The following is a 24680-nucleotide window of genomic DNA, read 5'->3' as shown; positions in this document are numbered from 1 at the left end:
GTTGTCGTCGTATCCAATGGTCTTAGAGTTGGTAGGCGTGGCTGTCTTGCGTGCTTTCCATGGGTGTCTACTTGTCAGCGGCTTAGTGAATTATATATATAGATGACTAATCTCTTTTCGCTTCAGTCCTAAACACCCTCTCAAAGAAAACAAACAAAAATCACAGCAAGGGTCTATTCTGTATTCCATGCATATATATCTGAGAAATATTTTTGCTGGCCCAAATATGAAGATGACATACCATTTAGTACAAATCAAAGAACCCATCAGTGATTACAAAAAGTGTACAGGAGGCAGGATATGCACTTAAATAATTGACTTTTCATCTCCCAACAAGAGCTTAGTCATACTAAATGTGCTGGAGACTGAAATTTTTTAACAATATGTTAAATATGTATTCAAGATGACAAGAATTTATTAAAAATACAGGAGTCATTCTTATCAAGTGCTTTATAAGGATGCAACACAAGCTTAAAACCAGAGTGACAAAAGCAATAAAATTGCACAGCCAAATTAAATGTTAAAAACAAACATACAGAATAATAATATACAGAAGATATATATAAAATATTCTACACCTCCCAGTATGGGGACATACTGCTGCAAATCACATTCAACGGCTACTGTTCCTCCAACACAAAGCACTTCAAATAGCCCTAGATTTGAACTTTTATGTGACCAACAATTGGATATCAATTCCCCAACCATAGACAAATTATCTTACACTCTTGAGATAAATTCTAAACTCAGCTGAGTCACCATCCTTGCAAAAATATTTAAACAGTGTGGAACTATGACATCTCTCACCAAACACATAACAGAATAAGAATGGTACTGTAGGGTTTACAGCTGTTTAATTTGATTTCCAAACTCCAACAAAGATAATCACATAAAGCAGACAAAACAGACAGATAACTTATACAACAGCATTAACTAAACATCACTAACAAAACTTCAATATTTTCTTCACAGAAATGAAGGAGAAAAAGGAAAGGCTTTGGTCCTCTATATCAGGGGTCCCCAACCCCCGGTCCGCAGCCGACTGACAGCCGGGCCGCGAGAGAACTGCCGGCAACGGCGACTCACTCAGACTTTTCAGAACGCTTGGCGGGCGGGGCTTTGCAGCGCCGCAGAGAGAGGAGAGAGACCGAGGTGAGAGAGTATTACAACAAAGTATTTTTATGGTCCCGACAGTTTCCCCATATGACATGAGTCTATAGAAATCACGTTACTACGAAGTACATTCAACAGATGCTTTCATTACAACGAAGTGACCTTGAAATGCTTGAACGAATCATCCACAGACCAGTTAGATCTGTGGTCGCAGCTCAGTTGTGCATGTTTGCACAACGATCCCCAAACAGTAACATTGCAAAAAAAATCTCTTTCTTCGAACTTTCCTCGTACTGTTTTTTTTTTTTTTTTGCTGTTTTTGTTGTCTGTGGTTTTCAGTGATACCTTTTGCTTATTACTTGTCAACATTTGAAAAACATCCATTGGAATTTAACTCATTGTCACCCTCCTATAGAAACGGCAGACATGAAAAAAAGATAGCAGTGTTAATGTCTGTGATGTGTAATCTGTTGGAATGGCAAATGTAAAGCATATGTCTTTGTTATATGCAAAAAAAGAAGAAAAATCTCAGATTGCAAACGTATGCGAACTGCTTAATAACTTTAATAATAATAGAAATGTTATGTAAATTGTGTATAAAACTGCCCCCCCCAACCAACCCCCCCAACCGGTCCGTGGAAAAATTTGCATCTAATAAAGTGGTCCTTGCTGTCAAAAAGGTTGGGGACCACTGCTCTATATGAATAGAAGAAATGTTTCAGGGAAAGAGGGTGCCCCATCTTCGTGAAGCTAATGTAAGCATGTTTTTTTCCTCTTTTTTTAATAAACAGGATTAGACTTGCTGGATAAGATGTATGCAGGTTATGATATTTTTTGGGAACAACAACATTTCTGGTGGTTTGTGATGTGAACCATCAGCACCCTGTTTCACAAATCCTTGTAATCTTCCAACTGTTTGTAAGAAATGGAAATTTTGATCATGCAATGAGCGTCCCCTTTCCCAATATTGTAATACCAAATGCAGATGCTGCCTTGACAAATTGATGTTAATGAAAAAGCAGGATCTTTTCTGATTAATTTTAAAAGTAAATCCTGACATCAAGCCCCACAGACCAAATTCTAACAATTCTTGATAATCATTCACTTAAATTAATTACACAGACAATACCTTATTGAACTTGAATTCTATAGAAAAAATGGGTACCGGATCAAATAGTAATCTATCCTATTGCTGTCACTGATACTTGGATTACCATGCTTAGAAATACATTAATATGTAGTGACTAGACTAGTTAAAGCAAGCTCATTTACACTTCATTTATTTCATGTAGAACTAACTAGTGTGAGGCTTTATTCTCCGTGTCTTTAAATTGTTCATTATTCTAAAGTTAATCCAAACCACAAAAGCAAGAATCAAATCAAATCTAGGAAGCGCAACTGTATAACTAAAATTATACACTGACTTTCAAATAAGTTAATGATTCTAAAATTCTCCTTTAAACACAAAGTTTTAAATGTGTACTAGCCTACTAACATCACATTACTTTAGAGTTAGGCTATTCAAATTTATTTAATACAATAAAGTCAATCCATAACACAATGTAAAGAATCAAAACTAAAAGAATGAAGTAGAACAATATCCCTAAACATACACTGACACATATTAACTTTGGAAATCATTTTAAAAATACTTTAGACATATAAAATGCTTAATAGCTCTCCTTTATTGAACACAATTTAATACCAATACTTTAAATTAAAATTGTGATCACAAGATGCGGGCCTTCTGAAAATTCTCACAACTAAATATATTGCAGGAGGTAGAATATGGTGCAAATTCCAAACCTCTAAAACTATCAGTAAATGTAAATGCTACATCATAGGTCTCCACACTCAGTTTAAGGCCAATGATTAATTAGACTAGCTTGCCATATTCTCGTTACAATTATTTATAAATTTGTTTACTAAATAAGTTTGGGAAATCTGTTTACGAAATACTGTAAGTTTGGGAATTATTATAGCTAGCTGTTACACTGAGGAGATCATTCCCCGGACCCCCAACTTGGCTTATTGTGTTTAATTGCTTTTTTGTTCTGATTAAGTGTATATAATGCTCAGGATTTACAAATAGAACTGTTCCACACAAAACATTAATTGAAGAGAAAACTGAATTAAATAGCTTTCAAAGCTAAATGAAGAGGATTTTAGATGGACTCTGCATAAAATAATATCATGGCCTGGTTAGGACAATTTACAGCTTACAAAAATATCTTTCTATGCATTCATTTTCTAAACCCATTCCTAATCAGGCTTGTAGGAATCTATTCCTGCATCATTGTTAAGACATGTTTATTATTAATAAATAAATGTTCAAATTTTAAAAAGTATTCATTGGCTAAAGACTGAGAAGCAAAAGTTTCTATTTTGCAATAAAAAACTACAACACATTTAAATCAGATTGTTTACATACTATTAATAAAACATATTAAGAGATTATGTCCCAACAGCATTTTATTATTATATTTAATAGTAGTGGCATTCTCATGTATACAGAGTGTAGTGAAATTCTTACTTGCATGGATACTCTTTAGTCCCATATAAACTGGGAAACTAAAAGAGAACAAATACTAAGGGGAAACAAATCGGAAGGTCTATAACACTGATATTCTATTACCAACATAAATTTGTCTGCCTGAAGAAATACTAATCAGGCAACCACTTTCTACCAGCTACATAAATGAGTTAACTTTTGTGTACAATCTCAAGGAGTAGTGTAAAAATAAAGATTCTGACAATTATAACAGTTTACAAGATACTTAACATTACAAGTATATAGAAATGAAAAACTGAAAAATACAGCTTTGAAAATTATGCGGCCTTTACTCCTTGTACATTTAATATTTGGAAGTTAACTTATGTTTTTACAAGTTATTATATCTAAAAAAATGTGAACATTTGCCCATTCCCATAATATTACTACAACTGTTGTAGGTTATTTAATGTACAACAACATTAACTTTCTGCCACAAACATTCATTTAATTTAAACCAGGACTACATTTTCATTTTAAGATGTACAACAATAGCTCTGGCTTTGTATCGGGGATTATTGTCTTGATGAAATATAAACTGCTGTCCCTGTCAGAGTTTCAGATAAAATGCTGCCCCATAACATAAGCCTACCACAACCATAATTCTCTTATTGCTTAACATTAAGGCCATTTTTTTCAGCGGTTCCTATATGCTTTTATTTTTGGTAAATTTAAGGCAGGAAATCACATGGACTTTTTGTGAATACTACCTAACCTATTTAACACATAGTTCAGATTGCTGGAACATCCGAGCAAAATGTAGACTAAATTTCTTACATCTCTCTTATGACACTCTGAAACATCTTAAGAGGTGCCTCTTGCCTCTTAAATGCACCGTTGATTGATTTTTTTTTCATGCTCGGCTGCTAAGTTTTGGGGATGACTCGTTCTTTGAAAATCCTGCGCCAGCAGGATTTACTGATTACTGATTTAGCAATGCTCCTTGGGTTTCGTTGTACTTTTGAAATCTTTTAATATCCCTCATCTGACACAGACAGGTGTATTTAACCTTAGGAAAAACAGGTGAATTCGTTTTAACTACACACAAATTAAGTTTCAACAAACTGAAATTGCAATACATTGAAATGACTGTTTTTGATCATAGTATGATCAAGGATGAATCCTTTGTAAAGGTGTTGGTCTTGCATTTGTGTTATTATTTTACATAAAAACTGAAGTCCAGTGAAAATTTTAATTTTGTTTTGACAACCATATTTTAAAATCCAATTTAAATGTGCTATAATACAACAAATGGTAGAAGCAGTCTAGACACAGAGGTGAATAACAAAAAATATTTCTAAGAGTACTTCTTTTTTATGAAATGAAAAGAGATTTTACAATTACGAACACACTAATCTAGAAAACAATTAATTTTGTATACATGCTCTTTTTTGAAAGGGAAGGTAGAAGGGTTAAGTTCATCTTATGGACATTTTAGTCTTCAATAAAGTTACCAAAGATCTAATAAACTAACATGTATGACAGGAACATACTATTGTTAGCAAATTATCTTTAAAGTTAAATGTACATACATTTGCATGATGATAATACTATCTAGCTAGGAAAAGCATCACAGTATTTGCTGCCATCTTGTTTAAATTTTGCTTAAAGAAATAAAAAGAGGCCTGCACCTGTTGATGGTATCCCCATAAGTTGCTCGAATTAATTGCTGCAACAGATTTTTAATATTTCTTCTCAGCCATTGGTTTCTTTCTTTCAGATCAAAAACTTCATCCATAAGAAGGAGCATGACTCTAAGAGGAATATTATCATTCTCCTGTTTGTTAGAAAAGAAAAAAAAAAGTAAAATAAATAAATCTAAATAAATAATTCTTAAACATTAATACTGTCTCTAATAATGCAGTTGTGCACAATAAACATTTAAACAATTAAGTTCCAATACTTTTACCCTGTCACACACATACAAAAATGTTCACCACAGAGACACTAAGGAATGCTTTGATGTGACAAATAAAAATGTGAAGTGCAGGACAGCTGCAGATTTATGACGATGACAAATATGCATAAAATCTGCAGTAATCTTACTCGCCTCTCTTGCTTGTTAAGATAAAAGCATCTTTCTCTTAAAAATCCACATAAATGATCAGTGATGTTACTAAACACTAAGAAAAGCTTAGCAGATTAGATGCTTTAAACATCTTAGCTTTAAATAAAGTCTACACACTCCAGGTAAGCCTAGGTGATTCCTTACCTGAAAAATAAAAAAGCAAAATGCTTTTCACAAAACATATCTCAGACAGACAGAAATATGAAACAACAGGGGAAATAACTTTTTAAAAGTTCAGATAGACAGAATAGTACTTGCATTATCATCCAGCTGTGCAGAGACACGGCAGTGAACAGGATCTATATCTGACTTCTGTATCAAAGGAGTAACCTATACAAAACAATGATAAGCAACAGAAACATTCAAGTCAATTCACTTTATCATACAGTTGGAACATATGGGACACTAGAGACGTGACTACACTACAGACATGAAACTAGTTTAAAATAAAAAGGAACAAACACACACAGAAACACACACAATTTTTAAAAAATACCTTAAACATTGACTGTTTTAAGTCTTGCCCTAGACGCTCTGACATTTTGCCCATGTTGTCTGACACTTTAGTCATTCCCTCAGCCAAACTGTCAGGAATGGACTTGACAGCATTGGAGACATTTCTCATGGAATTGCGTAAAGGGTTAACAAATGTATCCATCTGAAAAGATAATTATTTTACATAAACTTTTTAGAAAATTCCAATTAAGGGAAAAAGTGGAAAACATAAGCAAATCTCCAAAAAGCACTATAATTCTACTAAAAAAAACTCCTCTAGGAAAGCGTGAATACCAGTTAAAAAAACTGCATTCTGTAACTAGAAGCAACTCCATTCACCCACACACACATATGTACTGTAAGCATGCTCAATACTGTGCTTTCAAAAAATGTTTTTCTCCCTTTACATGTTTCTATTCCAAGCCTGCTATGATAATACTAACACAACAGATGGCAGTGTTACCTTGCGTGCAAAATCTCCTTTTCCTTTACTGTAGATTTTATTTTCCAGAAAATCATAAACATAAGGAGTCAAAGTGGGACAGGCTTTTACCATTTCAGGATTGAGCAGTAACTAAAAAACAAATAAACACAAAAAGTAGTTAACTTTCAGAAAATAAGTAACCTGCTATTGAAACTGATAGGATAAAAAAAAAAAACCTCAGCTCCAAATAATAACAATGCATACCTCACTTTCATTCATGCCAAACCTGAAGCCTCTAAGACAAATTATACCTGTAAATAACCTCCATGCTTAAGTTAAAACAGGTTTCTAAATAAACACCTTGCTTTGACTCCTTTTCAAGTCTTACTTTATTTATTTTATTGTTGGTCTTCTATAAAATATTTATAGAGGCTTTTTCTGTTGAAATAGCTTGCTTTGCTTTATAGCTCTACTGAGGCATGAGAGAGACCACATCTTCTATGGTACAGTATAAAACAGCAAATTGGCAAATAAGAAATATGTCCAGAACAGAAAAGAGTAAATTAGGTTCGGCAATCTCAAAAACACTATGGATCCATACTGATATTCTGGAGGAAGATAAAATCTACTTTATTAAATTTTGTTTAAAACGTGAATTGTAAAATTTAACAATAGATAGATAGACAGATAGATACTTTATTAATCCCAAGGCGAAATTCACATACTCCAGCAGCAGCATACTGATAAAAAAACAATATTAAATTAAAGAGTGATAAAATTGCAGGTATGACAGTTACTTTGTATAATGTTAACATTTTAAACACCCCCCCCATACCCCCCCAGCCCTCCACCCGGGGGAATTGAAGAGTCGCATAGTGTGGGGGAGGAACGATCTCCTCAGTCTGTCAGTGGAGCAAGACAGTGACAGCAGTCTGTCACTGAAGCTGCTCCTCTATCTGGAGATGATACCGTTTAGTGGAAGCAGTGGATTCTCCATGATTGACAGGAGCCTGCTCAGCGCCCGTCACTCTGCCACAGATGTCAAACTGTCCAGCTCCGTGACTACAATACAGCCTGCCTTCCTCACCAGTTTGTCCAGGCGTGAGGCGTCCCTCTTCTTTATGCTGCCTCCCCAGCACACCATTGAATAGAAGAGGGCGCTCGCCACAACTGTCTGATAGAACATCTGCAGCATCTTATTGCAGATGTTGAAGGACGCCAGCCTTGTAAGGAAGTATAGTCGGCTCTGTCTTCTCTTGCACAGAGCATCAGTATTGGCAGTCCAGTCCAATTTATCATCCAGCTGTACTCCCAGGTATTTATACTGTAGGTCTGTACCCTCTGGACACAGTCACCTCTGATGATCACAGGGTCCATGAGGGGCCTGGTCTTCCTAAAATCCACCACCAGCTCCTTGTTTTTGCTGGTGTTCAGTTGTAGGTGGTTTGAGTCGCACCATTTAACAAAGTCTTTGATTAGGTTCCTATACTCCTCCTCGTGCCCACTCCTGATGCAGCCCACGATAGCAGTGTCGTCAGTGAACTTTTGCACTTTGCAGGACTCCGAGTTGTATTGGAAGTCCGATGTATATAGGCTGAACAGGACTGGAGAAAGTACAGTCCCCTGCGGCGCTCCTGTGCTGCTGACCACAATGTCAGACCTGCAGTTTCCGAGACGCACATACTGAGGTCTGTCTGTAAGATAGTTCACGATCCATGCCACCAGGTATTAATCTACTCCCATCTCTGTCAGCCTGTCCCTAAGGAACAGAGGTTGGATGGTGTTGAAGGCACTAGAGAAGTCCAGAAACATAATTCTTACTGCACCACTGTCTTTGTCCAAGTGGGAGAGGGATCGGTGTAGCATATAGATGATGGCATCCTCTGCTCCCACCTTCTCCAGGTATGTGAACTGCAGAGGGTCGAGGGCTAAGCGAACCAGTGGCCTCAGGTGGTGAAGCAGCAGCCACTCCATGGTCTTCATCACATGTGATGTCAGAGCAACTGGCCGGAAGTCATTCAGCTCACTAGGATGTGATACCTTTGGGACTGGGGTGATGCAAGATGTTTTCCAAAGCCTCGGGACTCTCCCCTGTTCCAGGCTCAGGTTGAAGATGTGCTGTAAAGGACTCCCCAGCTCAAATGCACAGGCCTTCAGCAGTTGTGGCGATACTCCATCTGGACCCAGTGCTTTGCTGGCACGAAGTCTCCTCATCTCTCTGCTTACCTGGGCTGCTGTAATTGTGGGTGGGGGGAAACTCTCTCCTATGCTGGTATCAGCAGAAGGATGGGTGGAGGGTGCAGTACTCTGAGGTGAGAGTGGGTTAGGGTGGTCAAACCTGTTAAAGAAGTTATTCATCAGGTTTGCTCTCTCCACGTCTCTCTCGATGGTGGCACCCCGCTTCCAGCTGCAGCCAGTGATGATCTTCATCCCATCCCACACTTCCTTCATGCGCTTATTCTGCAACTTCTGCTCCAGCTTTCTCCTGTACTGCTCCTTCGCCACCCTGAGCTGGACCCTGAGTTCCTTTTGCACGTGCTTGAGCACATGCTGATCACCGCCTTTAAAAGCCCTTTTCTTCTGGTTCAAAAGGCCCTTGATGTCACTTGTAATCCTTGGCTTGTTGTTAGCATAGCAGTGTACTGTTCTTACTGGAACTACAATGTCCATACAGAAGTTGATGTAGTCAGTAGTGTAGTCAACAACCTCCTCGACGTTCTCACTATATGATCCCTGCAGGATATCCCAGTCCGTAGTTCCAAAGCAGTCTCTCAGAGCCTGCTCTGCCTCAGGGGACCAATTCCTGAATGAGCGTGTGGTTGTAGGTAGTTCCCTCACTCTTGGTTTGTAGTGAGGCTGAAACATATTCAGGTTATGATCTTCTTTCCCAAGCACAGGCAGGTAAAGTAAAGGTACTATTACATACTCAAAATTACTAATGTCAATTTAGCGTCAACAAAAAACTGCAGGCACTCACATAGAGTGGCGTTTTTTATAAACAGGGAAAGAATATTTCTAAACATGGAAATAAAAAAAAATGACATATCAGATGTTTCTTTTAACACTAAAATCCCTGAAGCCTACTAAAAAAGTCATAATGCCGGGCCGTCTTACTTTTCCTCGTACCTCTTCATCAGCGTCTTTGTTTTGCAAATGTGTTAATAAATGTGTTATTAGTAGAACGTGAAAAAAGTTTCTGTTTTAGTTATGTGTTCAACATTTCTTGCCATGCATTTCCTACATTTACCAAGATCGCTGTAGACACAGAACACACATAAAATGTATGTATTCCAAATGACGTTATATTATTTACCCCATACAATTCAAGATATCTCACACCCAGATAAACAGACTTGAGCTGTGAGAACTTCAGCTGAGTCGGTGGGGGAGGGATAGCAGGCTACTTGCTGCTTGTGCCGATTGACACATTTGCAAAACAAAGACGCTGATAATAATAATAATAATTTTTATTTATATAGCGCCTTTCCCATGCTCAAGGCACTTACAGAATATAATAAAGAACGGCAGCGTATACAGTATATAGCATTGTACAAACCAGATAAATAAATAAAGAAGATTAAGACAGTGAATTCTGAAAAAAAAGAAACAGACAACATAATTGATGGTCTAGCACACACACACAGGTTACATTAGCATCTTGACAGAGAAGTAAACTGAGAGAAGGGTAATAAAGTCAAATAGAGATAAAAGCCTTCCTGAATAGATGAGTTTTGAGTTGTTTTTTAAAAGAATTCATGGAGTCAGCTGACCTGATTAATTTTGGTAGGTCATTCCAGAGTCTGGGCGCTATACAGCTGAAGGCCCTGTCACCCATGGAGTGTAGATTAGTGTGGGGCACAACAAGATTGCTAGAATCAGAGGACCTTAGTGGGCGGGCAGGCACATAGTGATGGAGAAGGTCACTGATGTAGTTTGGCGCGAGGTTATTTAAGGCTTTGTAAGTTATTAGTAGGATTTTATATTCGATTCTGTAAGACACAGGGAGCCAGTGGAGACGGAGCAGGATGGGTGTGATGTGCTCGCTTCTGGTTCGAGTAAGGACTCTTGCAGCTGAGTTTTGAATAAGCTGGAGCTGTGATATAAGATTAGAAGGGGCACCTGCCAGTAGGGAATTACAATAATCGATGCGGGATGTGATAAAAGCATGGACAAGTTTCTCAGCGTTAGAAAAGGAGAGGAAGGAGCGAACACGGGATATGTTACGGATGAAGAGGTTCAAAGGAATTTAAGGTGGCCCGGCATTATGACTTTTTTTGTAGGCTTCAGGGCTTCTAGTATTAAATTGAAAATTTGAAATATTGTGTTAATTCCTACCTATTTGTTCTGGTATGTGAATACTTAGTATAGTGTTAACATAAATACTCAGCATTTAAGATAAGGAGCCTATCCATAGACTAGTAACAAGCACAAGGAATTAAAAAAACAGTTTTCCATGTTAGTCAACCTTAGGGGCTTCCTCACATGTATAGCAACACTATTCATGTCAGGCCAATTTACAGCAAAATAACAACACTTGAAAATTTTTTGAATGTGCATGGAAAAACAGAAGGGCATCAAGAAAAAATGTAGACTTGATTACATAAAAATTTCACCTGAACCCGGAATTCTAAAATTGCAAAGCATCACATACAACCAAAATCGAAAGACAGCCATATCATAACAAAATACTACATTTAACACAAAAGACAGCAATTTAACAAATGAAAGGGCAATGGTTTGCTAATGCTGTGACAAATGAGACTGGATTATTTCTGTATTTTGAAAGGAAAACATACTGTGATCTTTCAGAGTACTAGCATATATTCTCTAAATGCACAAATATATTGATTTGTAAAAGCTCTTTCACCCTAAAGGCAGTCACTATTGCAGGATCACATACTTGTACCCTAAGTTCTTGTCAATAAGCCGCGGCTTATCTAAGGAAAAAAGTTGTGTAAATGAAAAAATAGAATATCGGCTTATACATAAGTCCGGCTTATACATCCATCGCGAGGGTTGCGTTCCAGAGCCACCCGCGAAATAAGAATATCCGCGAAGTAGAAACCATATGTTTATATGGTTATTTTTATATTGTCATGCTTGGGTCACAGATTTGCGCAGAAACACAGGAGGTTGTAGAGAGACAGGAACGTTATTCAAACACTGCAAACAAACATTTGTCTCTTTTTCAAAAGTTTAAACTGTGCTCCATGACAAGACAGAGATGACAGTTCCGTCTCACAATTAAAAGAATGCAAACATATCTTCCTCTTCAAAGGAGTGAAGCAAACAAATCAATATGTCTGTTTGGCTTTTAAGTATGCGAAGCACCGCGGCACAAAGCTGTTGAAGGCGGCAGCTCACACCCCCTCCGTCAGGAGCAGACAAAGAGAGAGAGAGGGAGAGTTTGTTTTTCAGTCAAAAATCAATACGTGCTCTTCGAGCTTTTAAGTATGCGAAGCACTGTGCAGCATGTCTTTTCAGGAATCAGCTTTACAAAAGATAGCAACGTGAAGATAATCTTTCAGCATTTTTAGACGAGCGTCCGTATCGTCTAGGTGTGCAAACAGCCCCCCTGCTCAATCCCCATACGTCAGGATCACAGATAGTCAGCGCAAGAGAGAGAGAACAGTAAGCCGGGTAGCTTCTCAGCCATCTGCCAATAGCGTCCCTTGTATGAAATCAACTGGGCAAACCAACTGAGGAAGCATGTACCAGAAATTAAAAGACCCATTGTCCGCAGAAATCCGCGATATATATTTAAATATGCTTACATATAAAATCACAATTTAAATGACCGCTACGCGCTCGTGTTGACTCGGCGACGCCCAGAGCAGAAAGAACGCGCTCCGGCCGCTCCAACCGCGCCATGCGGGGAGTGAGAGAGACGGCAATATCTCACACTCTCTCCCCCCTTAAAGAAATTAAATGGGCGCGAGTGAGACCACTGACCTCCCTCCCTTCTATTAGTTATAGGTTATAGTACGTTCGGCTTATCCATGAGTCCGGCTTATCTATGATACGATTTTATTTTAAAAATTCGTATGATTTTTGGTCTCCGGCTAATACATGAGTCCGGCTTATAGACAAGAACTTAGGGTAAATAACATTTAATTACTTAAATTTCAGAAAAAAACAACCTTTTTCATGCCCAGGGGAAACTCAAATGGTACAGATTTAACAATCTGTAAGCTTGCGAGCAAAACAGATTAACTGCAAGTTATTACTGCTTTTAATACATGAGAAGTAGTAAGTGTAGAATTAAGGGAAGCGGAATGATTTAAATTAAATCTTGAATATACAGTAGTCATTAAATTCTTTTGAGCTTAAACATGTTTTGGCATTTAGAAATATTTTAGGAAGATTTAGCACTAAACATTTGAACATTAGAACAATCTAGACAAGAACAGGCCATTCAGCCCAACAAAGATCACCAGTCCTATCCACTTAATTCTTCTAAAAAACGCCAAGTCTACTTTTGAAAATCCCTAAAGTTGTACCGTCTGCCACACTACTTGGTAGCTTATTTCATGAGTCTATGATTCTCTGTGTGAAGAAAAACTTTCCAATGTCTGGGTGAAATTTACCCTTTACCCAACACGTTTCTATCTCTGTCCCCAAGGTTCTTGAACTCTTTTTTTTTTTTTTTTTTTTTTTTTTTTTTTTTTAAAAGTGTTGATACACTGTTCCCTTTATAGTTGTAAGCACTTCGATCATGTCACCTCTTAATCTTCTTTTGCTTAAACTGAAAAGGCTCAGTTCTTTTAATCTTTCTTCATAATTCATCCCATGTAGCCCTGGAATCAGCCTAGTCGCTCTTCTCTGGACTTTCTCTAGCGCTGCTATGTACTTTTTGCAGCCTGGAGGCCAAAACTGCATGTACTATTCCAGGCCTCACAAATGCAGTATAAAGCTTGAGCATAACCTCCTTGGACTTGTACTCTACACATCATGCTACACAAACTAACATGCTGTTAGCCTTCTTAATGGCTTCTGAAAACTGTTTGGAAGATGATACTGTTGAGTCTACTACGACTCCGAAATCCTTCTCATAAGGTGTACTCTTGATTTTCAAACCTCCCATTGTGTATTCAAACCTAACTTCCTACATGTCATACTTTACATTTACTGACATTAAATTTCATCTGCCACAAATCTGCCCAAACCTGCATGCTGTTCAAGTCCCTCTGTAATGCTTTAAAGCACAGGTGTCGAACTCCGGTCCTCAAGGGCCACAGTGGCTGCAGGTTTTCATTCTAACCATCTTCTTCATTAGTGAACCGTTTTTAATGCTAATTAACTTCTTTTGCTTTAGTTTTAATTAACTTGACTCAGGCCCCTTAGTTGTCTCTTTTTCCTTAATTAGTAGCCAAACAATAATGAGACATCAAACAAGCCACCATATGACCAGGTTGCCCATCACACAATATCTGAAAATAAAGAAAGGTGAAGGTCTCAGTAAGGTTGGTCTCTCAGGTCACCAAAACATTGACGGTGTTCTTAGAAAAAACAGAAAAATCAACAGATTTGGAAATGTCTGCTGTGTCAGAATGAGAGCAGCAACAAGCCATGGAATTAAATAACGGGTTTAATTAACAGCAAGGATCAGCTTCTCATTAAGAGACTGTTTGGAGTGAAACTGGTTGGAGTTTGAAATCCCAGTTTAGCTGGTCATCTGTTGGCTCATTTCACGTCTCATTTCTGTTTGGCTGCCATTTAATGAGAAAACAAATCAACTCAGGAGGACTGAATCCTTAAAAACAGGACTATTGAAATGAAGGGAAAATGAGTTAATTAGCATTGAAAACTACTCACTGATTAGGAAAAGGGTTAGAATGAAAACCTGTAGCCACTGCGGCCCTCCAGGCCCGGAGTTCGACACCCCTGCTTTAAAGGATTCCAGATTATCTGCCAGTCCACCGATTCTGGGGTGGAGTGGTGGCTCTGAGGCTAGAGATCTGCACTGGCAATCGGAAGGTTGCCGGTTCGAATCCCGTCAATGCCAATAGGGACTCTGCTCTGTTGGGCCCTTAAGCAAGGCCCTTAACCTGCAATTGCTGAGCGCTTTGAGTAGTGAGAAAAGCGCTATATAAATGCAAAAAATTATTAAATTATTAAACATAACCAGCTTGTTACTTACATTCCTATCCAAATCATTTGTATTTATTAAAAATAACAGCGGCCCTAGCACTGACCTCTGTGGAACAGCTCTCTTAACATAGACAAATTTGATAAGGTTCATGGCACCATCACCGTCTCCTTCCTGTGTCTAAGCCAATTCTGCACCATCCACAAACATCAACCTGAACTCTCACTTCTTGTATTTTGATAGTCAACCTCTCATGTGGCACCTTATCAAATCCTTCTTAAAGTCAATATAAATACCGTAATATCATTTTCTCCACTTTGATCATACCTATTTATGGCTTCCTCAGAGAATACCAGCATTTTAGTAAAACATGACCTTCCTCATCGTTACAACTTGCCTGAAGAAGTGGCCTGAGTTGCCTCGAAAGCTTGAAATCTTTTAATTAGCCAATAAAAGGTGTCATTTTGCTTGACTTCTCACTACATATTTTGTATATATATTTATTATGCATTTTTACTTTTAAACTATTGTTTGTTCCTCTATGCACAGTTCTAAACCTGGCCTGTCCTAAACTCCCTGTTCCCCCCATTCCCTAGTTTAACCTCTTTAGAATTAGACCAGAGCGTCATTAAGGCTGTAAAAACAGTGCTAAAAGCATTTGTCCAAAATGTCACTCAGGAAACGGTACAGATGCGTCTCACGTAAGACCTGAGGATTACTTGGGCTGTAAAAGTGCCGACAGTGTTAATGTCGAGCATTACTCGGGCAACGGTATAGGCATGTCCTGCATAAGCCTCATAATGGCGTCTCATAAGAAATGCCTATCATCAGCAATAATAACGAATTGAATCTGTCTTTAGACAGTGAAATAAAAATGGTCGGTGAAACCAAAAGTGATAGTGGATATCCAAAAGTGATACTTGAGTCAATCGCACATGTGCAGAGTGCTGTTCATATTATTATTATCCATCATTGTTATTGTTAGCGTTTTGCATGTTTTACAGTAGAAAGATGAGATTTAATAAAAATGTTATTTTTTAAGCCAAAAAATGTAACGCTTTTTACATGTTTGTTTGAGAAAAAACGTAATGCTAAGGATGTAATATAATCCATGACTAACTTACTCATATGCATCACTAACACACTGGTGCTTCTCCGGTTCAGATATAACCTGTCGTGGTGGAACAGGTCCCATCTGTTCCAAAAGGAGTCCCTATACGCCATAAACCTATACCCTTCTACCCTGCACCAAGATTTATGCCGTGCGTTAAGCCTTCTAATCTCCTCAGTCTTACCTGGACTTGCACGTCAGCTTTACTTTGTTAAAAGACTTTTGGAATAAAAAAGTGTTTTTCAATCAGTAAAAACTGGAGAAATTTAACTAAAATCTAAACTGTAGCACATTAACTTAAAGTGTAGGTCTTTGGGATGTTGAGAGGATAAATACAAAACCTGGCATAAAACTCATGTTAAAAAGAGAAAATGTACAAACTCTGCACAGACAGCGACCAATACTTCATATAAATCTGCAGCTATGAATTGGATTAAATCAAGCTGATGCACTTGTGGGGGAGCTGCAAACAGTTCTGAGCAATATCATACACTGAGAAAAAATAGGGCAAAAATTTGCTGAGTGGCTAGAATATGCTTCTATGGTAGAAGGTGGAAAAACTGAATCACTTGAAGAAGAAAAAAAAAAAAAACCAGGACACAGTCTTATTCCTGACAAGCTGTACTGGTTTTTCAATTTGCCATGCATGAGCTCAACTTTTTCTAACAACTCAGATCTACAAGTACAAATAATTAGACTACATGAGCAAAGTCACATATGAAATAACAACTGATGTCTCCCAGCAATGATGAGGTTAACACTTAGTACATTATTGGATCCAAACCAAGCATACAAACAGCCAATCAAATACAAAATCAAACAAACCACAGGTCTGGTGGGTAAAACGTCCTCATACTATTCAAAGGCAATGTAAGGGTATCTATACTTAGCATCAAAATTTAGAAATTATCCCTGGCGATGAAATTACACATTTGATGATTAGCTGGCAGGCATATTCTATAACATATTTAAAATATCTGCATCTTCAGTTTAAAATAACCAAAATTATTCCAGGCCCAAAAAATCTACACTCATCCTAACTGACGACTAGCCTGTAGTGATCAATCAAATCATCCAATGTTTTGAGCAGTTTGTCATGGCACATATTAAGATCAGGCAAACTGATTTTAACAAAAGCAATGCACTATGTTGCTGATGGATTCAAAGAGAATGCAATTTCTGCAGTCAAACAAGCTGTGCAAACTCGCCATGACTAAAGAAACTACATACTATAATTATGTTTACTAACTTTAGCTTGTAGTGAGAAGTCAAGCAAAATGACACCTTTTATTGCCTAACTAAAAAGATTACAATATGCAAGCTTTCAAGGCAGCTCAGGCCCCTTCTTCAGGTAAGATGTAATATAGAAACTGGAATTCCCTGTGTTTATATAGACACTAGGACAGATATAGCATTGGAAATACAATATGCAAGCTTTCAAGGCAGCTCAGGCCCCTTCTTCAGGCAAGATGTAATATAGAAACTGGAATTCCCTGTGTTTATATAGACACTAGGACAGATATAGCATTGGAAAACCTTTAAGTGAGACATCTTAGATGTAAAAAATTAACAATAGAATCACTGAATCCTAACAAAAACTTGTAATCCCGGGCCACCTTAAATTCCTTTGTACCTCTACCGCAGCTCAACTCGGGCAAAAAGTTCTCCCAGCTCAAGTCTTGTTTTTCTGGGGGTGAGGTGTCTGGAGTTGTATAGGGTAAATAATATATCGTTATTTGGAACACATGCACTTCATGTGTGTTCTGTGTCTAAAACGATCTATGTAACTGTAGGATGACAGGAAATGCAAGAAATGTTGAACACATACCTGAAAACAAACTTTTTTTATCTTACAGTACTAACGACAATATTTGGACATGAAGTATATAATGTGTGAAGACTGAAGTCCAAATATCAAATAAACACTTTCACAAAAGGTACAAGTATAACAAAACAAGTGCGCGTTTATTCAAAAATTTAACTGAAGAAAAAGAAATCTGGTTAGGGTACGATGTTGGCACGACCACTTGGGTTGTGCAGCAGTAAGAACTGGTGACTCATAATCAAGAGGTTGCAGGTTCGAGTATGGCCACTTCCGAGAATTACCGTTTTGAGTGGTTTCTGTTTTTTTTTCTGTTTCTGTGTTCAACATCTCTTGCCTTGCATTTCCTGTCATCCTACATTAACCTAGATCATTGTAGACACGGAACACACATCAAATTTATGTATTCCAAATAACGATATATTATTTATGCTATACGATTCAAGGCACCTCACGCCCAGATAAAAACACTTGAGCTGGCAGAACTTCAGCTGCATTGACAGGGGGATGATGGGATAGCAGGCTGCTTGCGCCGATCGACACTTTTGCAAAACAAAGACGCTAATGGAGAGGTGTGAAGGAATTTAAGGTGGCCCGGGATTAAGACGTTTTCCGAAGTTCTTCAGGGATTCTAGTGTTAAATTAAAAATAACTGCCCTCTTGATTTTTTGCTGTTAACAGAAATACGGAGTTAGTCATATCACTGTAAAAGAAAACATGTAAGAAAACCATACAAAATTAAATTTATTATCGATGTGCCATGAGACATCTCCTCCAAAACTAAAAAAAGTATGACTTTACCAGAAAACAAATACAATATTTCAACAACATGTATAAAAATTGCTAAATACATATCAAGGTAAGACATTCTGTTCAGAAAGTGCTTTGCCACTGACATCATTGGTTTATCATTACCATATGACATTCTGTTCAGAAAGTGCTTTGCCACTGACATCATTGGTTTATCATTACCATATGTACAGTCCATTCTTTGGGTTTACTCGGGTTAGCTGGTTGTACCCTAATTTTTTTTCCTGCCTGTTATTAACCCTATATTTACATTTAAACCTTCACATAAAATGATGGCGAAGTGATGAGCAACACAAATGGGACAAAATTCAGGAAATACACGTAACCATTTTACCGTACCTGTAAGTAAGCATTTAAGTCCTTTTTTCTTTTTTCGAGGAAATCTTTATCCATATTGTTAAATGTTTTTTTTCCAGGTAGCTTTAATATGCTTGTGAGGTTTTCAAACTGAAGGAAAAAAAGATAGGTTTCTTTTACAATAATCAAAATTTTCATACATTCAGGTATTAAATCATAAAGAATACTTTACCATAACATAGTCTTAATGGAATTAAGAGTACAAAAGATGTGCTAACATGTAGACTATGATAGCATAACAAAGAGCTCCAACAAACAGAATAAAGATTAAATATTTAGCCTTTCTTTATATCTTGTGCACAAGCAATTCTGAGGCATTTCTGAGTAACTTTCTGGAAGCAACATAATCATCTAAAAAATGTATTTTTTTTTAACTATAGTAGTACTAGGGTGTTGTACCGTGTTAGCCATTATGAATGTAGAGAAAAGCCAAGCAAAATGACACATTTTATTGGCTAACTAAAAAGATTACAATATGCAAGCTTTCGAGGCAACTCAGGCCCCTTCTTCAGGCAAGATGTAATACAGAGACTCAAGTTCCCTATGTTTATATACACACTCTAGGACAAGAAGCAACATTGGTAAATCTTTAAATGAGAAATTTTAAATGTGAAAAATTAATAGATTCATTCAGGCTAGGGTTAATTTAACAAGACAGAAAAGAACAATGTATTGTCAAGATCTCTGGATAAGATAACTGTCCAACAAAGTCTTTTGAAGTTTGTAATGAGTTTTTTCAAAACAATGTGGATCTGTAGACAGGTTGTCTGCCATTCTGAGAGATGTAAACAATCCTCATATCTGGCCATAAAACTCTTGTCTCTAATCAATCCATGTTGTAATGTATTAAATTTTAGCATGAGTTTAACTTCCCATTCTTTTCTCTCTTGCTGTGTTTTGAAGTTGCCCATAAGCACTGTGACTTTAAAGTCCCTCTCACAGTGTCCATGGCTGTTGAAGTGGGCCGCTACAGGAACATCTGTGTTGCCATGTTTAATGTGGAACCTGTGTAAATTCATTCTCTGGCGGAGTGTTTGTCCAGTTTCTCCGACATAGAGTGCAGTGTCAGGACATTTCATGCAGAAAATTAGGTAGACTACATTAGATGATCTGCAGGAAAATGATCACATTAAACATGGCAACACAGATTTAACTATAGTGAAACTAAAAGTCAATCATTATAATCAAAGACCTGTAAGCATGGCTTCTTGACTATAAGGAATGTTTAAGATTCATTCATCCCCAACTAATGGGCAAAATTGATAAAGATTACAATATTATTACTGATATTACTGAGAGAGCAGCCACTTACAATTATTTATTCATAACCATCAAGCAATTATTTGTAATTATTTCAAAGAGGAAAATACAGTTTACTTTAAAAAAAAAAAAAAAAAAAAAAAAAATTAGAACTAATTACAAACCTGCTCTGTGATGCGCATGTGAAAATCATGGAAGTCACTGTAACGTCGATATGTTTTCCAGGTATCCTCGCTTCCATCTAGATTTCTACGGATTACAGTGATTGCATATAATGCGTATGTCTTTCCATGATCATTGCACACTCCTGTCATGGAATAAAAGTTAAACTATATCATGAACAGTGAGAGACAAACATTGGTCAGCAACAATTTCCTTTTAAATAGGTGAGGCAATTTCAAAATCAAAATCAACTAAAATAAATACTTAAGGATCAATTATTAAAAAAAGATTTATAAGACATGCACAAAGTTTTTAGGTAGTTTAGGTAAGGATGTTAAATTGACACATTTTTTCCATTAATATGGAAGGAGAGAATAAGGAAGGGAAATATCATAGCTTTTTAAGTAGTGCTCAGATATATAAGCAGTTACAGTATTACAATAATAGTTTTCTCAACTCAGGAAACTGTACATACTTTAGAAGATGACCTAGGTAGACTTCTGTGGTTTTCATTTCCTTTCACCTCTCACTAACTTGCTAGCAGTTCTGCCTTTGAGTGGATTTGTTTTCACAGATGATGAACCTATATTCACATGGTTTGAATTCAAAATAAACTGCCATAGTATGCTTGCAAACTGATCTATTGTAGAAAGCAGCTGACCTATTTTATATATGGTATACTGCAAGAGGTTACTTTATTGTATGTTTATGTTGTATGTCTTTTACCCATGCTATAAGAGCAATTAATGTATAGTGCACTGAGCTCTTTAGTGAAAAGGTGCTTAATAAGATTAAATTGAAACTGTAATGATGGCTGTCTTATGTCAACAGAAATACATTACATAAAAAAAACAAGCAAACACTATTTTATATAGTGCCTTCAACTCAGTGAAAACCACTTAAAATGTGCAGATAGCACTGGACAAGCATTTATTTCAAACTTTTTGATTCCTGAAAAATGTTAGATGGTTATGACAGAGATCGTCAAGCTCAACACAAACATAATTTAAGACTGTATCATATAGGAACCTGGAGAAACATTAAATTAACTTTTATTAGATTTAGTGTGTTTAACTGCTTAATGATGCTGATACAATACATTAGATCAATTGAGCTAAAAATGCTTTACTGCTGATTTTCATTTGTACTCTACCTCTGATACTTCTCATTTCAGTTTCCAATAACAGTTAGCCAGTAAAGACGGATTTCCCTTTCTCTGATACTGCTTTATCATTATTGCAATGTTGCTGTGTTTTCACTGACTGCATCAAGATTAACAGAAGAAGTGCAAGTGAGAAAGCAGAAAATTAATATTAGGGGCAAATTGCATTTCATGGTTTTTAATGCTTGAAGCATGTTGTCAAACAGCCAGACAGTGTTGTGCCGTTTCCAAGGAAATTCACAACAACATTCTTGAATACCTTCTATGCGATTTCCACTAGACCCACTAGCAGATCTTCAAAATGCTAGTCATTGATGGCGTGTCTGATTTGAAGATAAACAAAAATTACTTCCTTAATCTTAGCATCAGTTCTTCATGGAAACATATCTCTCAGATATCAAAATCCTTCACCTTCCTTGTGCGTTGCTTCAGATTTTTTTTTCATTATTTGATGTTTTAAATGAAAAGCAAGCAAAAACATCTGTGTTAGGTCAGCAAGTGGTTTATATGCCATCCATACTCTTCTGCCATGGAGCCAAATGCTTACAGAGCGGGAAGTTCTTTGGAAACTGTTTAGTACAGCTGTCCTATTATTAAATGACACAACAGTACTTGGCATATGTAAGCTGCATTCCTAGTAGCAATGCCACATCTTTTAGATCACAACAAATGTTTCAGTTGTAGTTGCTTTATGGTATATGTATACTTATACAATGAGAGTAAATGACAAAACTAGAAAATTGTTATAATTTGGTACATGACAGAATTTAACGGAGATTTTCATGATCAGAGAGCACAAATTCCTAAAATATACCCAGACGTTTTCAGGTAGCAAAACCTTCATTGTCTAATGTAGTTAGTACAATTGTTTCCACACTCCAGAACCTACTAACAGATGAATACATTATGAAATGCACTTAAGTCACACTGCACTGATGATTTCAAATATTTTTTCTATGCAAAATAGAACCTATGTCTAGGTATAGAACAGAATAGAACAGAATGCCTTTAATTGTCATCGCACAGATGTTCAATGAAATTCTGTTGTGTCCCCTGAATAGTACATAGAATATTATAAAAACAGAATCTACAACTGATTCAACATATGCACTGCATTTTAAACTACACACATACATTAATATAAGCCAGTAAAACATTGAAGGTGGAAACAAAGAAACAGTAAATAGTGGAGTAGTTCTATTTTACAGTGTTCGCATTAAGTTTCCGAGATATTGCACTTTTGTCCTATTGATGCCATGGACGACAGTGAAAGACATAAGATCAAAAGCACTTAAATGCAGTAAATAGTTATTTAAGAAAAATGTAGTTCTCTAATACTACGGTGGGTTGGCACCCTGCCCAGGATTGGTTCCTGCCTTGTTCCCTGTGTTGGCTGGGATTGGCTCCAGCAGACCCCCGTGACCCTGTGTTCGGATTCAGCGGGTTGGAAAATGGAGGATGGATGGATAGTTCTCTAATAGCACTCGGGTAGAAGCTTTTGTTTATTCTGGAAGTGTGTGTCTTAATAAAACTAAATAACGCCTTCCGGAAGGCAGCAGAGTAAAAAGGAGGTGGCCTGGGTGAGATGGGTCCCTAATGATTTTCTTGACCCTTCATAAAGATTGTGTTCTGTATATGTCCTCTTGTGAAGGTAACTGGGTGTTGATAATTTTGTGTGCTGATCGAATGACTCTCTAAAGTGCCTTCTTGTCTCTCACAGAGCAGCCAGCATAGACTACTAGGATGCCACTTTTAAGTATCCTTTCTATGGAACAGAGACAGAAGGACACCAACAGCTGCTTGGATAAGCTAGCCTTCCTCTATATTTTTAAGAAGTAGAACCGCTTCTATGCCTTCTTCAGCAGAGAAGTTCTGTTAACAGACCATGTGAGGTCATGGAAGATGTGTGCGCCAAGGAATTTAAAGTTAAGTACCCTCTCCACTATGTCTCCTCAGATGCATATGTTGCAGAGTCTGCAGTGTTCTTATAACCCCATTATGAAATTACCTACTTTTTAGCACTGCTTTAAAAATCATGAATCTGTAAGGTGATTCATAGTTATCCAAATTAATTAATTAATTTATTATCAACTGGAAGATCATTAGTATATCCATTTACTACATAATTTATATGACCACATTTTTATCAAGACCAATACTGTCTAATATGATATGGGATAAAATCACAAGCTATTCCAAGGTATTTGTTTTAAAAACGCACACAATTAACATACAAATTAAAAAAATGTTACCCTTCCCACCGCCCTACATTTCTCCCACCAACATGATTATGTAAGATTTTACTGAAAATGCATTAAGCCAATTTGCTAAATGAATACATGAATGCAATAAATGCAGCTAGAAGTACCAAACAAGAATTCTCCTGTTAAATAAAGAGAAATTTAAAATCGTTATGCTTTTTTTTTTTTTTTTTTAATGGACAGAATACTTTTCTTGTACAAACAAAATTAAATTGTGCTGGATGACTAGCTGCAAAGGGATTCTCTAGCATGGCATCCATGTACTTATTATAATGGATCAACTAAATAAATAAGCACAAATACAATAAGCTTTTGCAACACATGCAAAACACCATACATTATTTTAAGGTATTAAAATTCATTTAGAGTACCTATGAATGCAAAAAGTATTAAAATTGTTAACAAACCAGATACAGGTAAAATTCCGTTACAACGAACTCCCAGGGACCTAAAAAATATTTCGTTGTAACGAATATTTCGTTGTAATGAGATTCTGTATTTGTTACTATAGTGCTTTCTTTAACTTATATCCAGGCGTTTGCAATCATTTCAATAGCTTCTTTCACGTTACTTTTAATCTCCTCCTGCCTACAAGTTATGCTGATGAGAATTTTTGTCAGCATTTCCTTGTGATAATACGCTTTCAGGGTGCGAATGATGCCCAAATCCAATGGCTGAAGCGCTGCCGTGCAATTGGGTGGGAGGTATTCAAAGCGAACATTATCTGAATGTGGAAGCATGTTGTGGGCAGCACAGTTATCAGTCAGGAGCCGAATCATTATTTCTTCTTCATATTGTGAGGTTTCTGAACTCTTTTCAGACCCCCCACTCCCCACCCAACGGGAAGATGCGCTGAAGTGCGTCCTGAAGCGCGATTGTAGCATCTGTGGAAGATTGTTTGTCCGTTGCTGGGGCAAGGCAATAGGAGGCTCACATTGCTGCAGTGAAGCGCCACAGTAGCAAATCATAAAACATCGGGGTTGCGCTATAAGTCC

General features: G+C 37.0%; 1 protein-coding gene across 2 annotated transcripts in view; it reads right to left on the bottom strand.

Moving 5' to 3' along the window:
- The window catches only part of LOC114642709 (sorting nexin-13-like), a 115007-nt gene that overhangs the window by 25965 nt on the left and 64362 nt on the right, over positions 1-24680 (bottom strand). The window contains exons 12-17 of one of the 2 annotated variants that reach the window (XM_051936168.1): positions 20265-20407; positions 18823-18930; positions 6691-6801; positions 6229-6390; positions 5991-6062; positions 5296-5441 (exon numbers count right to left, since the gene is read on the bottom strand). In XM_051936168.1, coding sequence (XP_051792128.1) covers positions 5296-5441; positions 5991-6062; positions 6229-6390; positions 6691-6801; positions 18823-18930; positions 20265-20407 — 742 coding nt within the window. The remainder of the gene's footprint in view (positions 1-5295; positions 5442-5990; positions 6063-6228; positions 6391-6690; positions 6802-18822; positions 18931-20264; positions 20408-24680) is intronic. The other variant, XM_051936170.1, reaches the window with a different exon arrangement.

This window comes from Erpetoichthys calabaricus, chromosome 13 (genome assembly GCF_900747795.2).
Source record: "Erpetoichthys calabaricus chromosome 13, fErpCal1.3, whole genome shotgun sequence".
Classification (NCBI taxonomy): domain Eukaryota; kingdom Metazoa; phylum Chordata; class Cladistia; order Polypteriformes; family Polypteridae; genus Erpetoichthys; species Erpetoichthys calabaricus.
The sequence above is the reverse complement of the archived record's forward strand: the minus strand, read 5'-3'. Positions and strand labels throughout refer to the sequence as shown.